The sequence below is a fragment of the Watersipora subatra genome, chromosome 4 (genome assembly GCF_963576615.1).
Source record: "Watersipora subatra chromosome 4, tzWatSuba1.1, whole genome shotgun sequence".
In the NCBI taxonomy this organism is placed as follows: domain Eukaryota; kingdom Metazoa; phylum Bryozoa; class Gymnolaemata; order Cheilostomatida; family Watersiporidae; genus Watersipora; species Watersipora subatra.
In genome coordinates, this window is record NC_088711.1 from 12249697 (window position 1) to 12272785 (window position 23089).

The 23089-nt window shown below is 34.0% G+C and overlaps 1 protein-coding gene across 1 annotated transcript; it reads right to left on the bottom strand.

The window, feature by feature from the left end:
* Nucleotides 1-141: 141 nt before the first annotated feature.
* Nucleotides 142-22197, bottom strand: LOC137393534 (uridine phosphorylase 1-like). The gene is made up of 7 exons (XM_068080120.1): nucleotides 22152-22197; nucleotides 19791-19896; nucleotides 19188-19349; nucleotides 17703-17888; nucleotides 13323-13461; nucleotides 9887-10033; nucleotides 142-716 (listed from the first exon to the last, which is right to left on the bottom strand). Exons 1-7 carry the CDS (start codon nucleotides 22184-22186, stop codon nucleotides 571-573), a joined length of 921 nt encoding a protein of 306 aa, XP_067936221.1. The 5' UTR covers nucleotides 22187-22197; the 3' UTR covers nucleotides 142-570.
* Between the last annotated feature and the right edge of the window lie 892 nt (nucleotides 22198-23089).

Consider the following 23089-nt stretch of genomic DNA (forward strand, 5'->3'; position numbering starts at 1 on the left):
TAGTCTGTAGCTTCTTAGATAAATCTGATTTAGAGTAGCATCAGCCCTGACCTGCTCCTAATTAACAACAGCTAGATAGAAAGGGCACAAATAAATATGAATAAATTCATTGACAAACAAACAACTATTTTGTGATTCATTACAATAATTAATTTATTATTTCAAATAGTTGCTCTAAGAGAATTAAAAAATAGCTTTATGAAAATATGACAGCCTTAAACGAAGAATTTTAGTTGGAAGATCTGGGATTGCATAAGAAATCCTTTGCATCATCATAATCCAATTATATCAAGTACAAACAAATAGGTTGTAGCAAGACCTACCGCAATAATTAGAGGGAATTAGTACATTCTGGTAATGACGTAAAAAATTAGATTAAATTAAAAGGTTTATTTCTGAGGAGCACAAGCGAGTATAGAAAACATTCCAGTACAAAAAACGTCATCCAGCAAGCTTCCAATAATAGGGATATGCACCAAATCAATAATGAAGATAGTGAAGACGTGAACAGGTATACCTAAAGATAAAATAATAAATTTAAAGCATTTCATTGACTGCTAAAAGATCCCCTTAGTTCTGCTGTCTCTGCAGTTCATTCAGCATGTACCTGGCCACCACCATAGCCGGTCTCTTTTCATACTCGGTAAGTGTCGAGTGGGGTGTGGTCACCTGGTCACCCTTCATACGGTTAAGCAAGGTAACGCACACTACAGCGGCTAGAAAAAGAGAATGCATGAGTTGTGCTCTCATTACATCACTAACATAGGCAATGACTAACAATTGCATGCGGCTCTACATACTGCCTGAGAATGCTAATGAAACTTACCTGCTGTGTCTACAATTGTATTTACCCTAATATTCACCAACTGCCACAATTTTTATTTTACACCTTTTGTCAAAACAAATGAGGTATGTACTTTAATACCTTTGATTCTTTTGCCACAAAAACCATGTTGAACTCACATATGGATTATAACCCTTTGGCTAGGGAAACGACCAAAATGTCATTTATGTTCTGTGGGAAAACGACTTTTCTGTCGCTTTCGGTAGACGTTTACAAAGCTGTCGAATAGTAACAATAAACAAAGGATATACATGTAAATACTAGTAAATCTTAAATATTATCGACAAGATGTTAGCCGATGAATTACAAAATGAAATGATCATCTGAGAGGCGTTGCTTTGTGCTAAAAGCTAAAAAAAATCGTGAATCTTTTGAAAAAAATGGAAGTTGAAAAACCCAGTCAACATACGGCTCGACGTTCAGAACAAAAAAATAAAAATTTATTTGATCCCGCAATCGTCACTGATCTTTTGTCTGATCAGTATGATAATAATTCAGATGATGGTAGTGATGTCAACTCTGAAGGCGTTGAATATACAGAAAAAGTAATCGTTATGGTAGCTCGGAAGATGACGATCCCACTGGCGTTGGCTACGTTGTGGCGATGGACTCCGCCGAAAGGAATGCTTTCAAGAATTTCATACATAGACAATTGTACAACGTCATAGCTTTTCTGTAGTAGTAAATGAATGTTTATGTACAAAATATTTTGGTAATAAAAATAAATCTCAGTTTGAGCTATGCATGTTCATAGAATACCGATTTTATTGAATTTTCAAAAGTAAATTACACAATTTTTGGTTGATTTTGCGAGGGCTTTTACCCAACCAAAGGGTTAAACAATGCTGTAGATATTTAAAAGAAGGCCTTATAACACCTCAAGACACTCGTGCGTATTCTGCCGAACCAACCAGACTTACAATAAATCCAATTGAAAACAACTAAATGTAAACTTTTTCACACCAATCTATTTTTAGCTTTTGGCATTATAATGTAATTTAAAACTAGCTGCAAGTAGACCGATTCACACAGAAGATGCTCATCTGATTTCTCTAAGGGCAAGTTATCACACAAATTAGATGTAACTTGCCTTCTGATATACTTTCGGTCTGCCTTTGAAATACGCAAATGCTGCCAGAAGTTAAATCATTTGACTTTCTTATCGTCCTACATTCATTTTATCATATCTAGCAAATCCCATTAATAAAAAGCATAAAACTGTTTCCAATTTAATTAAAGATTACAGTATTGAGAAAATTAAAAAGCCATCTCGTATAACATGAAATCATCTATCAGATGCTACAAAATGAAATGACTAAAAAAGAAATTCTATGCATTAGCAGAGTCATCCATGAAACATCCTACATGCCTACGGAGTGGGAACGACCTAAAACACTTGACTATCTTTCATTTTAGTACGTTTTTGATAGCAAATACACAAACACATTAATATTAATAGCAAGTATCATAACAATAGATGTCTGTTTCTACCTGAGCAGCGCATGAAATTGCTTGACACATTTATTATACCTACGAACATGCCTCGTTCGTTTTTAAATTCTAATAAAAAGTATTCGCACGGTCACTATTGGTTGTCAGAACATTGTTAATATTAGCAAAAGAGAAAGTTGCAGTGATTGGTACTGAAAAACCAAACGAGAACATAACTGTAAAAACTGTGGTAGTAGTAGCTGTAAGTTGTGTATAATCTATGGTAGTAGTAGCTGTAAGTTGTGTATAATCTATGGTAGTAGTAGCTGTAAGTTGTGTATAATCTATGGAAATAGTAGCTGTAAGTTGTGTATAATCATGATTTATACACAAATAATTTATATGATTTATACTTTATTGTCAATAAAGTAATATATATATATATATATATAACTTACAGCTGGAAGCAGTGGGAGTATGTATAGTTTTTAAAGCGAATGTTTAGAATATCTTGGACGGATCACATCACAAATGTGGAAATATTAAGAAGAGCAGGGAGGGAACTTAACAACAATCATGAAAAGACAGCTGGAGTTTTTTGGACACATAATGTAAAAGGAGGGTCTAGAGAATTAGACAGCGGCTGACCTACTTGGAAAGTCTAAGTCAATGGGTGGAGACTCAACTACCAGAAGTAGGAAGCAGAGGTATCAGAGCAAGTATTGTTTAAAAGAACAAAAAAAGGAAGTGGTTTAAAGCCATGATCACCCACATCCTCAAAGGACATGGCACTTAGTGAGAGAAGATAATAATAGCTTGTAGCGTGACTTGTGGAAATCTAACCTGAATAAACCATGATTGGCAAACCAAACGTTTATATGCCAATAATTTATAATTATTTTATTTACAGTCTGTATTGTGTCTAAAAAGTAATTATGCTTTTTATTAAGTAATTAGTTCTTTTTAAATATGCAACTTAAATTTTTACATAAAATAAAATGATGATAATTAATATGCAACTATGGAGAAAATATTTTCATTTGGAGACTCATTGGTTGTCTAGATATAACAATTCATTGCCAATGTCAATATGATCCCTTCCCTTTGGTTGAAAATTTGAATCGTTAATTACCTATGCAAATAATTTAGATTAAAAAAAAGCGTGTAAATTCAATGACACTGGATTATCTGCAACCTCATAATAGCTATGACAATAATCAGAGTCAGTTTGAAGAGAAATCAAATATTGACAGTATGATTACATACATAAAATATTTAGATAAATTTTCGCATTAATTGTAATACAATAAGTTGAACTTGAGATACTTCCTGCCTCGTTAAACGGACACTAAAAGCCTAAAACTCCTAGATATGACTAAGCTCTGACAAGTTCATAAGTAGGGTGCCGAGCAAAACAGTTTTCAAAATTAAACTAGCATATCAACTGTATTATATTATTCTAACTAGTTGTACATGTAGTATCACCTTTCTAACTTGCATAATAAAGTTAGGAAAGTTTATTAGGGTATGGAGCGTGATATGTTGATTAACACAAACGTTTATCGACACAAAATAACTATTTCAGCTCTAGCAGGTACAAGCATAAAAATCTCCGAATACATTGTACTATCACCACAAAGCAATATTTCACAAGAAGACATTGCTGCAATTATGAGTTGGTAGTCAATAATTAGAATGAGTGAAATAGACATCTGTATTATTTCAATACACAACGCTGTCAGTGCGCATCAGAGCCTTGGCTATCCTTTTGTAATAACAAATAAACATGACAATTAGATGTAAGTGCACTTATCGCTTGGCATGACGATAGTGTCAAATATGTCGCCATTCAAATTATGAGGTCAGTGCTGCTGTTATGCTGCCGAGTTCACGAAGAGTCTGAACCCTTGGTGAAACAGAGGTGAAGCACAAGAAAACCTCCATAAAGCAAAAACTGCGCATGCTCATGCATATGTAATGTGGAACAGATGTTGATGATCTAACATTGTTTACTGCCAAGTTGTCAACAGATCCCTAAAGCAGCACATTTTTCCTGATTGACTCATTAAACTGAGAGTAGAGAGGTGCTGACCTTCGTATAATCCTATACAAACTGAGACTATAGGATATTTGTTGTTTACCGGTGCAAGCTAGATCAAAATGTCACAAAGACCCCCATTAAAGACAACATCCGCTCAGGGGAAGCATGCTAATTTGCTCGAAGTTCACAATGCCTAAATAATGACAAATTTATTATATGGAGATATTTACTGCTCTGTTTAATGTATATATTTACATGTCTAGATGATATGCTACCACTCTGTCTAATGTATATATTTACATGGCTGAATGATATGCTACCACTCTGTCTAATGTATATATTTACATGTCTGAATGATATGCTACCACTCTGTCTAATGTATATATTTACATGTCTAAATTGTATGCTATCACTCTGTCTAATGTATATATTTACATGTCTAAATGATACGCTACCACTCTGTCTAATGTATATATTTACATGTCTAAATTGTATGCTATCACTCTGTCTAATGTATATATTTACATGTCTAAATTATATGCTACCACTATGTCTAATGTATATATTTACATGTCTAAATTATATGCTATCACTCTGTCTAATGTATATGTTTACATGTCTAAATTATATGCTACCACACTGCCTAATGTATATATTTACATGTCTAAATGATATGCTACCACTCTGCCTAATGTATATATTTACATGTCTGAATGATATGCTATCACTCTGTCTAATGTATATATTTACATGTCTAAATGATATGCTACCACTCTGCCTAATGTATATATTTACATGTCTGAATGATATGCTATCACTCTGTCTAATGTATATGTTTACATGTCTAAATTATATGCTACCACACTGCCTAATGTATATATTTACATGTCTAAATGATATGCTACCACTCTGCCTAATGTATATATTTACATGTCTGAATGATATGCTATCACTCTGTCTAATGTATATATTTACATGTCTAAATGATACGCTACCACTCTGTCTAATGTATATATTTACATGTCTAAATTGTATGCTATCACTCTGTCTAATGTATATATTTACATGTCTAAATTATATGCTACCACTATGTCTAATGTATATATTTACATGTCTAAATTATATGCTATCACTCTGTCTAATGTATATGTTTACATGTCTAAATTATATGCTACCACACTGCCTAATGTATATATTTACATGTCTAAATGATATGCTACCACTCTGTCTAATGTATATATTACATGTCTAAATTATATGCTATCACTCTGTCTAATGTATATGTTTACATGTCTAAATTATATGCTACCACTCTGTCTAATGTATATATTACATGTCTAAATTATATGCTATCACTCTGTCTAATGTATATATTTACATGTCTAAATGATATGCTATCACTCTGTCTAATGTATATGTTTACATGTCTAAATTATATGCTACCACTCTGTCTAATGTATATATTTACATGTCTAAATGATATGCTACCACTCTGTCTAATGTACATATTTACGTGTCTAAATAATATGCTACTATTCTGTCTAATGAATATATTTACATGTCTAAATTATATGCTACCACTCTGTCTGATGTATATATTTACATGCCTAAATGATATGCTACCACTCTGTCTAATGTACATATTTACTTGTCTAGATGATAAGCTACCACTCTGTCTAATGTATGTATTTACATGTCTAAATAATATACTACCACACTATCTAATGTACATATTTACATGTCTAGATGATATACTGATTGAATTATCCTTTAACAATTTTTATAATTTGTGCGTTGTGATTAGACAATTTCTTATTATATTATAGAATTATAAAATCCTCAACTAAACTGGTCTCTACCTTTTTCTTGTAGCATACAGATGGCAGTTTTCTAAATTTTTAAATACTTTTCAGAGCTGAAAAATTTGTTGAAAATAGTAGTGACACAGGTTAATCTTTCACAATTGGCATGGCTGAGTAAAGGTCTGCTCTTTTTATTATAGAGCTTCCAATTTGGTAACTGATTTTGCCTGAACCTTGTGACAGGGATGAATTTAGAATGCGTACAAAGCTGTCACCTGAGCATTTGTGTATGATGGAGCTCAGTGTACCGAGTCCCAGCTGAACAAATCTTGTCTACTTAAAAATGTAATGCCACACTAAAATGTCAAATGCCACTCCATCATTTTAATGTGAGCAGCTAAAAACTTTAATATAGCATTAACACATGCAAACTAATCTTAAAAATTGCTATTGGCATATCCATGAATATTTAACAATTTTGAGGAAGAGTTGGGCTGGGATTATTGTCAAAATTTATAATAAAAAAAGAAGTCACAGCTCAAAACAAGTGAAAGTTCCAAACAAAATATCTAAAAACATAAGAATTTTTTTCTAAGTCAGCCAGCAGTTAACGCTTGAAAATATAGAAAACTCTGAGTACCTAAAATACTGATGTTTCTATAGACATCTATAGAAGCATTGACAACATTGAAGTATGTTTCTATAGATATCTATAGAAGCATTGACAACATTGAAGTATGTTTCTATAGACATCTATAGAAACATTGACAACATTGAAGTATGTTTCTATAGATATCTATAGAAGCATTGACAACATTGAAGTATGTTTCTATAGATATCTATAGAAACATTGACAACATTGAAGTATGTTTTTATAGATATCTATAGAAACATTGACAACATTGAAGTATGTTTCTATAGATATCTATAGAAGCATTGACAACATTGAAGTATGTTTCTATAGATATCTATAGAAACATTGACAACATTGAAGTATGTTTCTATAGATATCTATAGAAGTACATGAGACTGCAGGTAGCAGCAGTAGGTCAGTGTATATATTACATTATTGTATTAAATATAAAGCTTCATACAATACTAAGTAGAGATGCCCCGATTCTAATTTCACTAGCCGATTCAGATACCGATTCGATATACCGATTCTTATTGAAAAATAATCCGATTCAGATACCGATTTAGATCTTTTGCGTTGCATAGATAATTGTTAATTTTATTATGCAAATATAATGCAAAAAAACTATAAATATTGATGAATTATTCGTTTGTATTTATGGAAAAAAGATATACATGTATAATTACTAAGCTATGCTTAAGCAAGACTGTTGCCCACGCTCTGTCCTTTCCGTGTGACTTGAGATTGCAAACATGACAAGTGGTCTCGAGTGTGAGACCGAGTGTTAGACGCACGGATGCCGTGTTTGCATTGAACTCGTAGAGTATGCAAGACTAGGTAAGCGAGTTATTAAAACAGTGGCTGTAGGACTAAACTCCAAGGTAAACAAGTCCGTTGATTAAGAAAGAAAAGTCATCACTGAAAAGTACCTGACAGCACGGCTCATTGAGCGGCAGCTAAATTATAATTTAATAAAAATAGGTTAACAGAGCCCACATGGGTAATGAATGAAGGCCTAGACCGGCTCAGGTAATCAGCCACAATGAACGCACACTCGCAGTCGTAGATCATAAGGTGCGTTCATATCTTCCGACTTTGAGCACAATACATTTACTCTATCACCGCCAGTTGATGATTCAACACACACTACACCACACTTCTTATTATTTAGTACACGTCTGCTCAAAATTTTAAACGTCTGCTGGATGTCATTTACCTGCAAGTGCACAAAGCTCTTATAGTTATGAATGAAGGCATGTTTGTGGGAAAAAACATGAAGAATTTTTCTTGTTTTGTATTAAAGACAGAGAAATGAAGTAAAAGACAAACTGTCTTTAACAACTGCGACAAAACTGGAAGCTTGCAGAGAATTGAGTGAAATGAGAACTAACATTCTCAGGGCAGACCTACACCAAAAGTGGCTTAGAAACTCCTTGTTAAATCAGTCGCTGGTTAGCGATAAAGGCTAAAGAGTGTTGTTACAAAAAAAGATGATAATCACAAAGGAATTAGATCCCGTGACAGTGATACTCGGATAGGTACAAAAAAGAGATATAAATACACTGGAATGCATCAGTGAATGAAATTATAAAATTTAGTTGGTGCAGTTCTCTACCTATGTAACAATTTATAAGTAGACTTTCAGTTCACTAACATGCTCTGCACTAAGGTAGCAGCAAGGAATAATAAAAACCAACAACTGACACATTGATAAGACTAATTTTATTAAAAGCTGAAGTTTTTCCTAGCAGACTCACATCGAGGAAGAGTGCCAAACAGCCTTGTCTTTGTAATTTTAACATAATAAGCATTATAAGATTAGGTGCTGACTAACTATATCTATTTAAAGCAAGTTGTGCAACAGTGGAAAACATACTGCCTGAGGCTAGTTGTTACACATATCATTAAACAGACTCGAACTTTCAGTTATAATTCGATACAGGTATATTTGTTGACTGTGATGCGGGGCTATAAGCACTCGCAAAATGATTTAGACAATCTACCGCTATGCCAGCGATAGATTGTCAAATAATTAGAAGATAAAAAGTTGAAGGAACAAAGTCGACACTTAAAATGCCTGCTGGTGATATTTGTTAAAACATCCTTCCATAAATTAATATAGAGAATGTCTAAATAGTGTACAACACAAAAACTGCTTCTTAGATGGTAATTGGAAATAATTGATAACTTAGCTCATCAACTAATCAGCATTTCAATAAATTGAGGTCGTTGAACACCAATAAGGAATCCACCTGGTACACGATAATCTGATTTACGCAAGATACAAAAAGAACACTTGGACAATGCTGAAACACCTGGAAATGGAACTTACCAGGCAAGCTTGCGATAAGAAAATATTTTCAACTAAAACATGCAGACTAAACTTGATTTTTCTCAAGCAAAGGTATACCATTGCAATGCTTATGATTTGGACAAAGTAAACTTTCGAAGTTGATTGATAAAGAGTTATCCCCTCTACAACATATCCTGAAGCTAAGAAGACAACTCCGAAAGAGGATTTATATGTACTCGCAAGCCTGGCCTTGTTCATTTAAACTAAAAACTATGGTTTTTAGTTTACATGAAAGAGAGATAGATAGAGAGGGAGGGAGGGAAAAAGATGGGGAGAAAGCAGGAGGGGAAAAAAGAGGAGGGAGATGGGGTGGAGGTGGAAGAGGGGAGGATGACAAGGAGGGGAGGACGAAGAGGAGGGTAGAGAAGGGGGGAAGACGAGGAGGTGGAATAAGGAGGGCAAGGACGAGAAGGAGGGGATGGAAAAGACACAGTAATTATTCAGATAGTTTGGCAGTACAAATAAAAGTATCAAAGACTGTGATGCGTGTAAGAAATCTAGTTAAAACATAGGAATAGTTGACACTCATTTGCATGCTTTTAACTTTTGCAGAATGTGGATAAGATACTATCAACAGCCAAATCCCATGAGCAAAATACAGTCATGAATAAATAGCATCACTAATCAACTTCTTTTCTGAATGCCCTCTTTATTCATTTACCTTATTTACTGCAGGTCAAATTCTGTAGTTTTGTAGCGAAATAGTATTTACCATGTTTCTTAACAGCAAAGAGTGGTGATTGCACAGAGAACAAGCTTCATACAAATATGTGAAACTAACCTTTCAGTTTAACCTTCCGGGTAATGGCAGCAAGCGCTACGCATTCCATTTCAAAATTTCTCACTCCTAATTTTTGGAGCTTCTCCAGATACCGAAACTTATCTTCCTCAGTGTGATTGCATATCGCTCCATCCACTCTCCCTTGCTCTGTTACAACAACCATTAACCATACAACTTGACAAGCAGTTTCATGATACAGTACAGAAGAATCACACCAGAATGCTTGTTATGGCTTGAGTCAGCTGCTTAACTTACAATAATCCTGCATCCAGTTATGACTAGAATGATATTTTGTTGACTAAATTCGTATGCTGTTAGTAACCTTCTTGGATTATTAACTACTAAGGTACAAAGCTATACAACCAAGATTGACAACTTATAAAACAGATAAATTATCAATATCTACACTTCAGTAAAAGAGGGATTTTTCATATAATAACCGCGGTTTTTAAACATCTCACATCTCGAACTAATCACAGTCCATTTGAAAATATCTCAATTTTTTTGTTTTGGTGGCTGAACAAAGATACAAAACTCCAACACTTTCGAAATAACTCGAGTAAACTCAATGAGGCAATTCATTTGCAAACTTACACCACACTCTATTTCACATTATTTGTAGTACTTGACTTTTTTATTTTACACAAAAAACTGAGAAATGAAGGCTGGGGTACACATTGCAACAGATACAGCAATACATACCCCAGCCTAGCCTCCTTCTCTGCTATTAGAGTATTTACAAACAATTCAGTGTATTTTATATGTTACCTTCTAACAGTTTAGGGTGTAAAATAATGAGAAAATGCTAGTTAGTCTTGGAATGTATGAAAATTATTTACACTATTTGTAACAAAAGGTTACGGATTTTGTACAATTCATTTTTCTTTTCAGAATAGATTGCGGGCAAAAGCCAAAATCAGACTGTACTTAGAGGTTAATTGACAGCATTTTAAAATTACATGTATTTATACCAACAAAAGTATGATATTTCGTTTTGCAGCAACATTTTTGATGTTAGAATGAAAACCCAGTTTTAGGAACAAAAACACGATACAAGTTCCAAGCTATAATGTAAGGAAGTCCTTTTTTGGCAAAACACAGACATATGTTTTGCAATATCGACGCTGACGACTGGCCAATATGTGAACGCGAAATAAAAGCACTTCGTTTACACATTTTATCCCAATCTAGTTGCCACAATACGTCACTATGGTTACCCAATATGGCAGATAATTATAAAGCAAAATCGAAAACTGATTTGACAAATACCAAAAAAGTCTGCGTCGTATTTATATGTCCCGCATTAACATTTGAGCCATGGTTATCGAACTGCATTATTCGGCTTGTGTGTACACCCTGTGGAGCGAGCTGGCAAAAAACTCTTTCTTCACGCAAATGTAAAATTTTAAAAATTGTTCATAAAAATGAGCTATTCTTGAATGTCATCTGTTAAAAACCTCTTAATGTGTTCTATTCCTTCATGAATAAGGATGTTGATTGAAATGTTTTTAGATCAACTAGTTACAAAAACGAATGAGTTTAATGTAATTATATCACATCACAGCTGTTTCCAAGTAATTTTTTGGAAAAATGGATAATCTTTCTGTCCATTCCACAACTTGAAATGTTGATAAAACCTGATATCTGTTCCAAATTACACAAAAATATTATTGAAAAAATATTATTGTTTTCATATACCGCATACCCCATGCGCTTGCTAATTATTTTAGCAATGCGCCCAAGCGTTACGATGCCCATGTTAAGAAATATTTTGGGACCTAAGTATATATTTTTCCCAGCTACATTATGTTTTTTGGATTCTGATTTGGTACCTTGCGCTCCACAATCATTAAATACAACAAAATTTTTGTTCGTTTAAAACATCTTTTTACGTTATTTCTTTTAGTTCCAATTAAAACATCTTGGCTTGTATGAATATTTTCCAATTTGTTATTTAATGATTATTTTAATAGCGATATAGTATATTAACAAGCGCAAATTCCTCCCCTCAACAGACGAATATTGTGTTCATTACACACGTGTTTCACAGAAGTTCCTATCAGCGCTCGCTTTGTGTATTAGCTTACACATCTTTCCTTCTAAACCTAACCAATTAGTAATTCGTAATATATTTCACATTTTACAACAAACATTATAACTTTTGAAGTTTATAATATATGTTTTAAAGTTTGTTTCATTATCGTTATTATTTCAACTTGCATTCTTTAAAACATAATTTGAGTATCGTGTTTGAAGTTTAAACATTATTCATTTTCCTATCACTGTTATTATTCCTATCACTGTTATTATTCCTATCACTGTTATTATTCCTATCACTGTTATTATTACCTAGTTTCCAATCTTAATTATTAATACTAATTTTTCATTTTACCATTTTTGGCAGACATTGTTCTAATAAAATTTCAACTACAAAACACTACCATATTTTGTCATATTTTTTTATCAATCTGTTAAATACATGTATTCTCAGGAGTTACACATTGTCTCATGTCTGAAACAAAAAACCTGCAATGATTCCTCAGAGGAAAGAGAAGAAAGACTTAAAAAAAATAGGCTGAGGAAAACCGCTGCTAAAGTCTTGGAAACTGAACATCAAAGAAACGAACGCTTAGCAAAGGCTAGAGAAAGGAGAGCACAACTTCGAGCATCACAGACTGATGAAAAATGTGCACAAATTTTCGCATGCCAACACTGAAACGAACTAAAATCATATAATTGTATACCAAAGAACTTTTGATTGTAATCGTCACGAAATAAACTATCTTTAGCCATTACTCTCTAATGAGTTCACATTTACATTTAAACACATTTACGTTTTTATTTTTCCTTCTATTTTATTTCAACGAAACACTTCGTTCAGGTATAAAATTTTAAACTTCCAGTTGTTTGAAAACCTTCACATTTGTTTTATTTATTTTTAACTTAGTTATCCTGTACAAAACCTTTTCCTCATGATATGAAGTTTGAAAATTACAGTTGTTTGACAAAGTTTGAAAAAATGTACAGTTGCTTTTATTTTCTCTCTTAATTTATTTCAACTACACCAAACATTTCTCTCATGATATGTAGTTAGAAAGCTGGAATGGCAAATGTTGTTATATGTTAAATACAAATCAATTTTCAGTCCAAAGACTCTTTTATTACCCGGGCAATGCTGGGTAGGACAACTAGTATATTATATTAGTATAATATAATAGTATATATATTATGCTTAATTTAATATACTTGAAATCGCACTTACAGCAGAAAATTTAGCAACAAATTGAGCAAAGGCAGAAAGTGTGATATGGAAGCAGACTTTGCGCAAAGAAATCATAAGTTATGATAAAACATAATATGTGATATGACAGGGAAAGCAGAAAGCATGAGATGATGAGGCAGAAAACATTTAGACAAGTATGAAGCACTGACTGACCTTGATAGAAATCATTGGCGCAAATAGTTTTTCCTCTCACCACGTCAAAGTCCAAATCTGCAGGCTGACAGTTCTTTATGGAATCACCGAGTTCCTCATCAAGCACGGCCTCGCTTGTCACTCTCTCCCCAAGTATGATCTAACAGTAAAGATAAAACAGAGAGTGATCCTTGCTTTAGTAGACTGTCTCAGCAAAACAAAAATACAGTCTTTTCTGATAATCCATTTATACGCCAGTATAGTTCGACTTTACATATGTGCTGTATACGACATACCAAAAACCTTTGATATCTTATACAATCAACAATTACTCAAACTAACTGCCAGCATCTGTATAACAGAAACTGGTTCTATCTCCGCAATTACAATTAGGCTTTCAGACAGGAATTACTGAACAAAGTTTGAGTAGCAAAAGCAAATGTTTCCAGAAAATAATGTGCACAACAGCTATTGTAGTTTAGCTTGTTACTTTCTGTAACAAGCTAAACTACAATAGCTTGTTACAGAAAGTAAAACAAAATTTATTACAAGGAATTTATGACGTAGACCATATCATAACAATACATACTACTTTGGCGTATCGGTGAAACGATGAATGATTTAAGCTTCAACAGCCTTTTCTAGTAGTTACATTTTTGCCAAATAGGCTTATTGCCTGTTTAAGTACTTTGTTCAACAAATTTAATCTATCACAATGCAACAACATTCACTTCACATAATGGCTTAACTTCGTGTTACGCACTAGCATACAGATTCGGTGCCGAGAAGAAAATAAACTACACGAAACATTTACTGACGCTAAAGGTCAAAACATTTACTGCGGCTAAAGGTTGTGTTAGTATGCTCAGCCTAATAAACCTTTTCCATGATCAGCAGATCTCTATTCAGAGTAGATAAGAGACTTGCATACATTTTTGGAGTAGCAACAATAGGCTAATCCGGATTGGTTGAATAAAGAGAGGAGGAGGGGTAATTTAAGGTCAGTGCCCTGTTTAAAAATCAAACTTTGTTGCTCACAGGTTAAGCACTCTATAGCAAAACTTTTTGTCTAAACCACCTAGTATCTTGTGAACTGGAAAACTTATATGTCAATTATCAACGTTTGTAACCTTTACAAATGTTAGAAGTTGCCTACCGCTCACTATATATTTTTGCTACATAAATAAAATTATCGATATGATTTACACATGCAAAACTTGAGAAAAACTTATGGGTACATATCCAAACAGAAGAAACTTATGGGTACATATTCAAACAAGAAACTTATGGGTACATATTCAAACAGAAGAAACTTATGGGTACATATTCAAACAGAAGAAACTTATGGGTACATATTCAAACAGAAGAAAATTATGGGTACATATTCAAACAGAAGAAATTTTAAAAGAAGTGAATGAGAGCTCATGAACTGAAAAAATAAATATTAAAACTATATAGTGGTATAGAGTAGCAAGCCAAATGCTCAATTATGTGCCTGCTAAATTTACTTAAAGGCTGACTTGCAATAAAGTTCACATTACAGTTATTTGGTATCAAAAGATTCACTATGTCTTACTCTGTTGTGTTATAGGTGCCAAATATGTGGAAATGTGATCACAAGCTCTTAAAAGCTCAAAAACGAAAAGCCGTCGTAGATTGGAATCTCTTTATTTCGATGACGTAGCCACGAAATTTGGTTATTGTCTTGTCACGTGATGTTCTCACGTGAATTGAAAGGCCAATAAAAGGCTCAATATAAAACTTATCGCAGCACTAGTTTATGACAAACACTCAGGGTTTTACCGAAGACCCCGTATCAAATATAGATGCTCGCTACTTTAGAGTTTTGTTTCGGTTTGATCTAATCGGCAAATCGAAATCTAATCATGTGAACCAATACTTCGCAAATAATTTCTGCAGCACTTGTCGATTATTACAAGTGACCAACAGGCTCGATTATCAGACAATGATATGTACTCCTCCAAGCTAAGGCTAAAAAATTAAACGAATTTTTACGGTAAGTTATAAGATATCACTGCTAAAAGTGACAGCATTACGATGACGATAAAACAGACACGTAAGAACAATAGACATAGTTTTATTGAATGCGTGAAGTATATTTGTGAAAATAATTCGACGAATAAGGTTGCAAGAAAGTGTAAACAGAAACCATCTCTCACAACTACGTCACATTTGAGCCGTTTTGGAAAAAGAAAATCCAAACTACGGTGGTCTCGTGTGGCTGCGATTTTCTTTTCGTTTTTGAGCTTTTAAGAGCTTGTAATCACCTTTCCACATATTTTGCACCTACAACACAATAGAGTAAGACATGGTGAATCTTTTCATATCAAATAACTGTAATGTGAATTTTGTTGCAAGTCAACCTTTAAAGAGGAGTGCTGAGAATAGAACATCCCAATATGTGTAGCATTTGTTGATTATGAGGTCTGACTCATCGAAAACAAAAGCAATATTGGAAGCCAGAGTGTAGATGATGGATATACTGAAATACTAAGAGATAACATATTTTAATAGAGAATATCCTTAGCTTCATTTTGATATATAATAGGCGCAAAGTCAAAAGCATTGGCTGGCGACTACGACAACATATTTATGGAAGTTAGTCAAAATTCTAGAGCGGTCCACTTATTTTTCACACCACTGGTTATATACCAACAGCAAAGTTATAGTAACAATGTACGGAAATACAAAAAAAAATAGAAATTCGAAAAGACATAGGACAAATAGACACTACATCAGCTAAACTCATAACGGGAGTTCTGGAATATTCTGGAAACCATAATAATGAAGCTAGACTGACAAAATAAAGAAATAAACATAGATGAAGAATATCTTAGCTATTTGAGGTTTGCAGAGAAACAGCGATAATCGCAATGTTGAAAAACTTGAGAGGATGATGCAAGACCTGGTTGATGAGAGAAGAAACTATGAACTGAAAATAAATACAGACAAAAGAAATGTTTGAACTAACGACAAACCAAGCTCAGACAGAAGTAACACCGACATAGAGTCAATAGAGGAATATATTTGCCTTGAACAAAGTTTTAGTTTACAAGAGGGAAACCAACAGGAGGCGAGCAAACGAAAGATAAATGCAAGATGGGGAGGGGCTTTTGCCAAACACCGTGTGACATTTTAAAGAGTAGCGTGCGAATATACCTAAAGAGAAAAATATTTAATTCGTGTTCTACCAGTGATTACAGATACAACAGAAACATGGACTATAACGAGCAACATGGACTATAACGAGCAACATGGACTATAACGAGCAACATGGACTCTAACGAGCAACATGGACTCTAACGAGCAACATGGACTATAACGAGCAACATGGACTATAACGAGCAACATGGACTCTAACGAGCACCATGAAGAAGCAGCAGGACATCCTGAAAATGAAAAAAACCACGTTAGGCAAAACATGGCTCAACTTCCCTTTCCCACAGTACCAGCATAAAAGAATAGAAAAACAAATGAATGGGTGTGATCACACACTAAAGTGAAGGAAATACCTCAAACTGTAAAATAAAAGAGATGAGTATGGGTTGAACATGTCAGCAGAATGATGGAAAACAGATGAACCACCCGGAACACAGATTGGACAGCATGATATAAAGGGACAAGGGAAAGGCCAAACAAAAGATGGAGAGATGAAATAGACGGGTTTTGGAACAGAACAAAATGGAAAAGGGAGGTAAAAGACAGGTTATAGTGGAAGGAAAATGCTGAGGCATTCATCCAACAGTGCAAACACATGAGCTGAACATGATGATGAAGGCTGGGATAATATTTATAATTGTTGGCAGGGTAATGGGTGGTCCCGCTATCGTTACGGTAGACTAGTAGCTTGGGAGTCTAGTACGCCGTGAGAGATTGACAGGTGTGCTGATAGAGTGCAGAAGATAAGTAGCTGCGCAGTAGCTCTAAAAGTAGTTGAACAACGTGGGTGTTAGAGTGTCAGTCTACCAAGCTGAATGTTGTGGGTTCAAAACCCTTTTAAAGCAATCTTTTTTCAATCTTTCTTCTCAACTTTCAACTGTGGCTTCAGACAAGAAGAATTGACAGACACAGTTTTTATTATAGTAAAAATACTTGATTACATTTCTATGCAGCAGTTCAAACATTTGATGAACATGTAATTATGTAGCTTCATTTGCTTCATTGTGAAACAGTCAGGCAATTATCAGCTGGAGGTAACTCTGTATCTTCACCAACATATATTATCAGCACAATACTAGCCAGTATAACAAAGGAAGCGTATAGGTAGCATATAAATTTGCACTGCCATGATGTTTTGCTAGAGATAACAAGGGGAATTTTCGAAAAAAATCTCCTATCTCAGTTAATCACACGACTGGCAAACAAGCGTTACATCTCTACCTGTTCGTATTTAGGCATTCCAAGTCCATTCAATGGTTCCGATGTTACAACAACGGTGCCAGGTTCAACACCTATGCCGCCACTCGTACCAAGACGGAATAATGTTACATCCTTAGCCTCGGCGTGTGAAAGGAGTTTTAACAGCTCAAGAAGGAGCACAGACATTGATGGCACTCCGACTCCATGCTACAAAAAGTTATTTTTGTAGATAAACAAATAGCCTTTGAGCACCACAAAGAGAAACCTAAAAACAAAGTAGTGTAAACCCTTCCATTACAGAAACTATAGCTCGCGATGAACTCAGCCTTACTATTACTGATATCGAAACTATCTTTGCTGAAATTTAAGAGTTTTTCCTTACTATGGAGCTTAAAGGTTGACTTGCAACAAAATTCACGTTACAGTTATTTGGTATCAAAAGATTCACCATGTCTTACTCTGCTGTGTTGTAAGTGCAAAATATGTGAAAATGTGATTACAAGCTTTTAAAAGCTCCAAAACGAACGGTTCACCGCAGCCATCACGAAAATGCCATAGATCAGAATCCCTTTCCAAAATGGCTCAAACGGGATGTAGATGAACACGGCGGCTTCTGTTAACACTTTTGTGCAATTTCATTCGTCGAAATATTTTCACAAATATACTTCACGCATTCAATAAAACCATGTCTATTGTCCTTACGTGTCTAGCTCATCATCATTGTAATGCTGTCACTTTGAGCACTGCTATCTTAAAACCTACCGTAAAAATTCGTTTACTGCAAAAATTATTCGTGCTATTTGGCAGGAAGTATGGGTCACATGATCAGATTACCATTAGACCAAGCCGAAACAAAACCGTAATGTAGCGAGCATCTATATTTGATACGGGCTTTTCGGTAGAACCTGAAGTGTTTGTCATAAATTAGTGCTACGAGACGTTCTATATTGAGCCTTTTGTTGGTCTTTCAATTCTCGTGATAACATCATGTGTCAAAACAATGAGCAAAATGTTTGAGAACGTTTACTCGATGGCAGCGATTAACTGTTCGTTTTTGAGCTTTTAAGAGCTTGTAATCACATTTCCACATATTTTGCACCTACAACACAACAGAGTAAGACATGTTGAATCTTTTGGTACCAAATAACTGTAATGTGAATTTTGTTGCAAATAAACTTTTAATTACTTCTGGCAACAAAAGAAGCGCAAGGGTCAACAGCTGCACAGATAAGTATCAGCTCTAATGTGTTTGTCTCTATTAAGCAAGACTACATGTATGTAAATAGGAACAATATCCAACTACCTTGTAATGCTTGTCAACAAAATAATTCACAATAGGAGGCGACTAAGTCATGCAACACACTCTTCTTTCTAATGTGTCTTCGGATTTCACCCTGCAGTCCGCCAAAACTATTAGGTATGAACTTCATAAAGGAGTCTTGCCTGCCTGAATTGAGTTGTTGGGATCACATAAAGAGACAATCACTAATCACTAGTCATACTTACGCTGGCAGATATAACAGGACCAACTTTGTAGAGGACAAATCTGTCAGAAGATTTTGTCATGTTGGTTAGCTCGAAGTTTGACGGTACGTGGTATGACAGCTCTTGAGCAAGATACTTGGCAACAGTGAGCATTCGGCTTGGAGACCCGCCGATGCAGACAAACTTGAAACATTGAAAAGTACAGCTGCACAAAGAGACTCGGAAAGCTGCATGTAAATATATGTACAAGTGGGTTGAGCTACTAACCTAATCACTTATATGTCACAACCAAGCTAAACTTAGAAATCTTATGCAAGAACATATTTCAAAACAGAATAGAAATTATTTCTTATTTTGTTTAACTACAATGTGACAGTAGACCTACAATAGTGGACAAACCTGTGAGTTGACAACTCTCTTGCGCTTAAGTCCTAATATGGTCATAATATAATAAATGTGCAACTGTTGAAATTTCCTTTATCCAGCCATATTTGTATTGACTAAATGGATATTGTAATAACTAGCCAGGTGTTTTAAATTGGGTTAGCTAGTTCAGGGCTGTTTAAATAAGTGACAGGGGGTAAAACATGACAAACCACCTGTTAAAGATTTTCAGCTACATACCTTGACATCACCAAACAGCTCTTTGAAATTGTGAGTTTTAGTGGACATATTCAAATGAAAAAGGATGTCCTCATCCATCGTCTCTATGTATGGATTCTGGACATACCTGAAAGTATAGAGCACTCATGTCATAGCAATGTGTCAACAAGACACTAATAACATGTCGACATACTTAATCTGCCTGCCATGTTAAACTAGGCCTACGTGTTTCCATGCTAGGTAATAAAATATGCCTTGTTTGACTCAAGTTTCCTCAATATACTCAATATATATATATATATATATATTATATATATATACATATAGACTCAATATACCTGCATGTCGTGTCATGCGATCCATCATCAAAGTGCCTCATTTCATTAGCAGGCATTGAATACGCATTGCTTTCCAGGTTGCCCAATCACAATATTTGTTAAAAATCTGCCAGTGAAGTGACAATATGGAGGTTAAGAGTAATATTATTCCAGGAATGAGGCAACATGCCTAAACACAAAATGTTATTGATAAGGTGAACACTTCTGTTAAGGTGCAACCCGTTAACTATTGTGTATAAAATACAATCAAAACTATTTACAATTACACTGTACCTCAACATAAAATTTTTTCACATAGCAAATTGTAGCAAATGTTTGGCTTTACATCTGAAGTAATTTGTAAGTTTTTGAAAAAAATTTTCAAGTGAAAAGGCAAGCGAAGCTTAAAAGAAAACAAACTAATGTAAACACAAAGTATATATAACATAAAGTATATATAACATGAAGTATATATAACATAAAGGGTATATAATATGAAGTATATATAACATAAAGTATATATAACATGAAGTATATATAACATAAAGGGTATATAATATAAAGTATATATAACATAAAGGGTGTATAATATAAAGTATATATAACATAAAGTATATATAACATAAAGTATATATAACATGAAGTATATATAACATAAAGGGTATATAATATAAAGTATATATAACATAAAGGGTGTATAATATAAAGTATATATAACATAAAGTATATATAACATAAAGTATATATAACATAAAGTATATATAACATGAAGTATATATAACATAAAGGATAAGCTAGTTAGGAGTAAATTATGCCTCATATCTATATCTCGACTTTTTCCCATAAACCTGTGCATTGCTGAGTCTACACTTTTCTATTCCTGTCTCTTCAGTCAAATAACAATGCAAAATTCCTTTTATCGGTTAATATTACGTTAGTATTTTTGCTTTTGTCTACACTTACATACAGTTTTATTTTTATGTATAGCTTTTTAAACAGTTCCATATAACACAACTTGTTTTAATGCTAAGTGTAATCAACTGAAGTATTTATTGATAAGTTGTTGGACTGTGGAGCGAATTAAACGAAATACACTGTACTCTAGTGGGAATATTTTTTAACATACAACAGATTTGATATACGAAGTAAGTTTTGACATGAATTAACTTTGTACGAAGAGGTTTGACGGTACAACCATTTCTAAAGCTTTGAGAATGGGTACGCAGGAACTGATTCTTCTACTAGACACCAACAAACAACAGGAATAAGGCCAAGGAATATGTGTTCCTTCTTTCTCCTTAATTTCCATCAGAAACACAAAACAACAAATCCACAACATTCAAATTTATAAATATGGTAGTCTAAAATCACACCACACGTCAAATTAAACTGACTCACTCCATTACTGAAGTTCACCCACAATATCGTGATGTCATCCTGAAAATTGAAAGTGAAAGCGTGACATGCAAGTTTACAAGTGAATGTTAAGACTACGACCTCCTTGATAAAGTCTATTTAAGCCAACACGGCTCAAATTACAACAATCGTCTCAAGGAATTGACTAAATTATACAGTACATGTATAACAATTGATCAATCGCCTGTTACAACTCAAGTAATCTTTATACCTGAGGAGACTAGTCATTTTGCAGCATATCTGATCCAGCTGGTTTCAATTACTCAAGCCACTACAACCTCAGTACCACTGGTAGGCAATAGCAGCAAAAGTTGAATGAAAGAATTGAGATGATTGTTGCCCAGATTGCTTTAATTGATGTCAATGCGAAGACATCAAGTGTTACACTAATAAAATAACTAAAATGCTAAACACAGTTGCATAAAAATGGATAATGCCAACTGCAAAAACACCATGCATAGGCAATAAAATGAGAGAGGTAAGTTGAGATGAGTGGTATGCGATAGTATGATTGAAAATAAGCTGAAACTGCAGGTATATGGATGCTTTTTAAAAAGAATAACGAAAAAACAGCGGATGGAAACTGACGAAGATATAAAACAGAAATATATAACAGCCATAAAATTTGTTTCAATAAGTACAACCCTACCTTAACTTAGGCGAATCTTCTCCCTCAGAGGCCATTGGGTAACTTACTGCAAGCAACAAATACAAAATTTTAAAAACTATCTAAGACGGGTTCCACAATGTTCACACATATAAATGAATACAAGCTACAATTCCCTGAAAAAACATTCCATTGAATACAAACCAGTATAAGGACAAACAGCCAAATACTCCTAAGTTTGTTACACCCTTCTAAGAGAATAACTGTCAGTAATTGGTTATTGCTGTTTTGATCAAAGTGATACATAATTTTTTGTTTAAAGAAATTCTATCCAAAAATATTCTTTGAATAGATCGTGAGATAAGGCCCCGAACACGACTTGCCAGCTGTTAGGGATTATACTGGGAATCAAATTATTAAACAAATAGTAGACTTAAAAGGGGGCGGTAGGCTTCACTCAACAACTAAATGCTAATATGCCAAAATAACTATTGCCAAAAATAGGGAAATCAAAGCATAAGGCATAATATATATATATATATTCGGCAATATACAGTACATACATGAATTAAGATTAATACAATAATGGTAATGACATCAACCACAGGTGCTTCAAAATATTGAAATGGGTTATTTAATTTATAATCATGCTAGTGTCAAATGATGAGCTGTATGTAGAATAAATAAAATCAATAAAACCATCTATGACAGCTTCTATTAAAGATCTATGGATCCTTAATTTACAAATCAATTTTGTATGTTGACTAAGGCCCGGTGTATACACTTAAATAGTTTCTGTGCAAAGTATCAGCTCAGAAAAATTGAGACATCCACTGAAAACAATAGAGTAGAAGATGTGGTGAGGAATAGCAAGGTTGGTTGATGATATTTGCAATCAGTTTAATCAATCATCAGCTAAATGTCTGATGAGTAAAAACAGTAAAAGCATTTGCATGAAATGTGACAGCATTAATAGCAAT